At 39.4% G+C, this 5,166-nt stretch overlaps 1 protein-coding gene across 1 annotated transcript; it reads left to right on the top strand.

The window, feature by feature from the left end:
* LOC109845848 (phosphoglycolate phosphatase 1B, chloroplastic-like) lies at positions 1-893 on the top strand. Its single transcript, XM_020415109.1, has 5 exons — positions 1-103; positions 218-285; positions 370-462; positions 576-647; positions 801-893. The coding sequence occupies exons 1-5, from the start codon at positions 1-3 to the stop codon at positions 879-881; spliced, it is 417 nt and encodes a 138-aa protein (XP_020270698.1). The 3' UTR covers positions 882-893.

Here is a 5,166-nt window from a genome sequence, read left to right as displayed (position 1 = left end):
ATGGCATCAAATTCTTCGGCGGTGATCAGAGCGTCAGCCCAGACCCTCACCGACCCCAATGAGCTCATCGGCTCCGTCGAAACCTTCATCTTTGATTGCGATGGTCAGCTCAGCCCCCCCCCAAGCCTATCATACCATCTTTTACTAGAACTTTGTTTAGAGTTTTTGATTCTTTCTTTTTGATATCTTTTTTATTTGTCAAATTCATTGAGTGCAGGGGTTATTTGGAAAGGGGACACTCTCATCAGTGGCGTCCCTGAAACCCTGGATACACTCCGCTCAAAGGTGGGGTTTTTTTTTAACGCTTTTGCTTTTGCTTTTTTTTCTTATTTAAAATTGGAATTTTATCCTGTTTACTGGGTAACTTAGGGGAAAAGATTGGTTTTTGTGACGAACAACTCGACAAAATCCCGAAAGCAATACGGGAAGAAATTCGAAACTTTGGGATTGAATGTCAATGAGGTCAGTTACTTATTATTATGTCCGTTTGGGTATCTATTTATGTGTTGTTCTGTTTTTTTTATTTTTATTTGAGTTGGGTTATTGTTATAGTGATCTTTTGTGGATTGGTGTAGGAAGAGATCTTTGCCTCGTCTTTCACTGCTGCTGCTTACTTGAAGTCCATTGACTTCCCTAAGGATAAGAAGGTTCATGCTTTGTTTTCACCGAATTAATTGTTGAAACCTATTTCAACTTGTTTTCGCCTTAAAATTTGCGCATTTTTCATGAACTTATCCGTTATGTTTTTACCTTGAGCAGAAAGGAACTGGTGATCTGAAATGTTTTTCTTCAAATGTCAGGTGTATGTGATAGGTGAGGAGGGAATTCTCAAGGAGCTTGAACTTGCTGGATTCCAGTATCTTGGTGGTCCGGTATGGTAAACTATAATCTTTCCTATAAAATCTATGTTAAACAAAAAGCAATGAATACATTTCATCGACTAGAATGTTAGAGTTTCAGCTTCTATTTCCTCTCCCAGTTCAAGTTGTTATCGAATACATTTCATCGACTAGAATGTTAGAGTTTCAGCTTCTATTTCCTCTCCCAGTTCAAGTTGTTATCTTTGTACTCGATAATTCTTGGTCATTTTTCAATTGCGGGAAGTCTGGGTTCATGTTAAAGTTAGGACTACACTGTTATATGAAGTATACAGGGAAGGGCTGAGAAGTTCTTAGAAAAAAAACACAAACTAGACAAGTGAATAATCCTTCTAAGGGGTTGGATATAATCAACAAGTGCTTGGTTCTTCGAGCCTTAGGCATAGATGCTGAAAAGGAAAAATGTGTTCTTGAGTGCATAGAAGTAGACAACAAATTTGCTAACAGGACCTAACATCCATATCGGAGACTTCTCGACAAATGAGATGGATAGAAGTAGATAACAAAATCATCCATTTACCAATTACCGCTCAAAGTTGCGATAAGAAAGCGGGAGGAAGAATCAACAAGATATCAGAAAACTCAAGCAGCTATGGTTTCTAACCTATATACATTATCCACAGTGATAACTCAAGCAACTTTGGAGTATATGCAATGGATTGGACAGGTAGACACCATGTACACACTGTTCTCTGGCACCTCTCTGTTTTGTCCCTTTCTTGCAAAATTTCCTTTTTGCGTAATTTTCAAATGCCTCTAGTCTCTGTCTGCATGATCTTTGCTATGATTTTGCTTGAAAATCTTGCTTCTGTTCCCCCTACTTAATGATCCATCTGTAGTATTTTTAAGTCTCACGGAAGAACATGTTATTGTATCTAAGCGCTATAAAATATATATTAGTATTTGTTTGAGCTATATATATGTAGCTGATAATTTGACGTTGCATTTTCTCTAACAGGAAATAATCAAAGAACTGATGAAAAGGCTACCACACATGAAAGAGCTTGTGGATATGTATTGTGGCCCTAATAGAGTGATTGCAAAGCAACAAATGCAGGAGTTAGATAGAGTCGCAAAAACTCTACCAGAGAATATACCTTCATCTGTGAAGAGGTTCATTGATCGTGCCGTTCTTCAGAGTCGCAAAAACTCTACCAGAGAATATACCTTCATCTGTGAAGAGGTTCATTGATCGTGCCGTTCTTTCACTTCAAGTTTTCTTTTTTTCAACTTAGTTTAGTTTCCTGTAAATCTTATAATGTGTCATTCTCTAAAATGAAAAACACTGAATATGGCAAACTGGAATATTTAAACAGGTTTTTGAGTGTTGACTTGGAAATGGAAATGAATGTAATTATTTTATAATGGGAGCAAATTCTTTGTTTATCATAATATGCAACTTGTTTGGAGCATAATTTGATGTTTCATGTTTGGTTTCTTTGTTGATGTGAATGAGAGCAATTTTTTTTGTGGATGTTCAGGTTCAGTGTAGGCTTGTAGTTGACAGAAAAGATTACTTTTGGCGAAGCAAATTAGTATCGACAAAATTATACCTTTTACTGACGCATAATTATATGTTGTCGAAAATTATACTTTTGCCGACGCTATCTTGCGTCGGCAAAAGTATAGCTTTTAGCGACGCTATATTGCATCGCTAAAAGTATAGCGTTTAGCGACGCTTTACTCTGCGTCGCTAAAAGCTGCACTTTTGCCGACGCTAACTTGCATCGCCAAAAGTATAGTTTTTAGTGACGAATAATTTTGCGCCGCTAAAAGCTATACTTTTGCGCCGCAAAATATTATGCGTGGCTAAAAGATATACTTTTCCCGATGCATGACGCGTCACCAAAAGTAACGCAGTGTATTTGCGTCGCCAAATACTTTCGTTGACACACTTTTGGCGACGCGTTAGCGACGCTGCATTTTACGTCAGGAAAGATTTTCCCCGACGTTTTTTAAGCTTTTGCCGACGTTTTTGTTTCGTCGGCAATGTTGTATTTTGTTGTAGTGTTTGTTGAGCCTGGGGACTAATCTATTGGGATAGGGACAGGCATGACATGTTATGGGCATTTCGTCATATTGTTTGAAGGCCATCTCCAAGGCTCTAATAAGTGAAAGCATTCATTTTCAAACCAAGTGAGTGGTTGGATCAGAACATCTTGCAGAGAGGGTTGATCTACTTCATTTACGGTGATTAGAATGGTTAATTGAGGAATTATAACTTTTCTATTTATGATGTAGATCATCGCACGTTATCATCGTCGAAGCTTCTAGATCCATTAGTGTGTCTATGGCTATAAATCGATGTATTAAGATCAAGGAATCACAACGAGTCGGTCATCTACCTTGTTACACGACATCATCATAAAAACATTAGATGAGCATACAACCAGATAACGGAGAGCTTCTGTAATTTATCAGTTAATTACCAACATTCGTTTCAAATACAGAAGTAGCAGATACTAAGGGCACCGAAGAGAGTTAGGTTCTGATAAATCGCTCTACTCTCTTAATAACTTGTAGTTTTTGAGAACTTTTAAGGCGATAACAAACTTTCGGATGATATAGAAGTTTCTAGAAAGTTATGGTCACTCAGAGTATTTCGGATGGAAATTTGAGTGCAACGTATTGTGAACTTGATACACACCACTCTTGACCTACTTTCCCAAATCAACTCAAGAGAACTCACAGCCTGACTCGTGGGCTCCATGACGGTAGCGGCACGAAATAATTTGATATAAAGGGCTGTTTGGTTCATTTTCTAGAAACCTAAGTTTGGTAGATTACTCATGAAAAATTGGTTGTGAGACTCATTTCCATGTTTTCAAGCCCATTACATTGACTTTTTAGAAAGAAATGAGTTTCCTTAAATTTGGGACTCATTGCATTATTATCTTGCTAGTGGGCTCGTCGCACTGTTTCGATCTCCGAATGCGTTTTTAACGGTTTTAAGCGGTTTTCTCGGGATTTATCAATTCTAGAGGTTCCCAACTGACTTGATATCATCCACAAACATGGTTAGGCCGTTATTGACTGAAGATAAGGCCAAATCGATCATTCTCATCTAAATACCCCCCCCAACCGAAGCCTATAAAGACAAGGAGGTGTTGCCGGATTGAAGAGTCAAGGAGCACGAATTTCAGCAAGGGCTAACAAGATCCCAGTGAACTTCGGCATAAAGAAGGAGTCTTTTTCGAAGGATCTAAAGCCCGTTTCCCCCTTTCTTGAGATTAGTCTTGGTCTTAATCTCGAGAAAAGTACTAATTTTGCTTGGTCGATATTAGTACTTTAGCGAATACTTCCTTGGTGAAGTAGGAGCTCTGATCAATTATTCTGTCAAGCGGATCTGATCCGTAGGCGGTCCATGAATTTCAACGTCCCCGATACAGGCAAAGACCCCACACAAACAATAGGCGATAAACATCTGTTGTGTGTTGTTTGATAAAGTTGTAATTTATATTTTTATTGTGTAAGGAGATCTTATAAAAGGATCGACTTTTTATTCATTTGAATTTATTGTAACGCCTGAAGTTGTAATCGATTCATCACAATGAAGAAATCAACTTTTGACCCAAACACGCTGGCGACCACAGTGGGAGCTAATAGCCTTTCTGCGAAAGCTGACGTGTCGTAACCTCGGATCCGGATCCCAATGGAAGAAGAGGTCGAGTTCGAGTTCGAACAACAGAAGTTTGAGGAGTATCTGTCATCCTCCTCCTCTAGATCCTCCTCCACTCGCAAGCGTAGGAAGATCAACGCCCCTGTTGCTATGGTAGCTGCACCTTGCAATGCCCCTCCGGCCTCCAACAAGGCCGGATCTAAAAATCTGAACTCCTCCTTAATTAGGAAGTTGAGAACTGAAGGCGTCCCAATCCTATTGAAGAGGGCACGCAAAAGGCAACGCTAACGACTCATGCACCAACTTGCTAAAGCTTTAGAGTCAGTTCACGGGATTCGCTACGAAGTGGATCTAAAGTCCAGAAGGTGCTAACCACCACAATAGCGAGCGAACAACCCCTCCTCCTCTAAATCATCAACAGGTGAAAGGATCCAAGTCAAAACTACCCGTTTAACTCTTGAGGAGCGGATTCAGAAACACCGCATATTGCTTGCACACGTACAAATTCTTATGCAAAAGGCACAAAAGATGCAGAAGAAGGACATAGCTAAAAAAAAACCAAAGCTGCATCAAACTTGGAGGCCAAAGTCCAAAACAGCGGTCGAAAAGTTCAAAAATTGAGGGTCACTTCAATCTGACCCTCCAAGCCAGGGGTCACTCAAGTCTGAC

The sequence above is a fragment of the Asparagus officinalis genome, chromosome 6, assembly GCF_001876935.1.
Source record: "Asparagus officinalis chromosome 6, Aspof.V1, whole genome shotgun sequence".
Taxonomy (NCBI): Eukaryota; Viridiplantae; Streptophyta; class Magnoliopsida; order Asparagales; family Asparagaceae; genus Asparagus; species Asparagus officinalis.
This window is presented reverse-complemented; position numbering and strand designations above follow the sequence as displayed.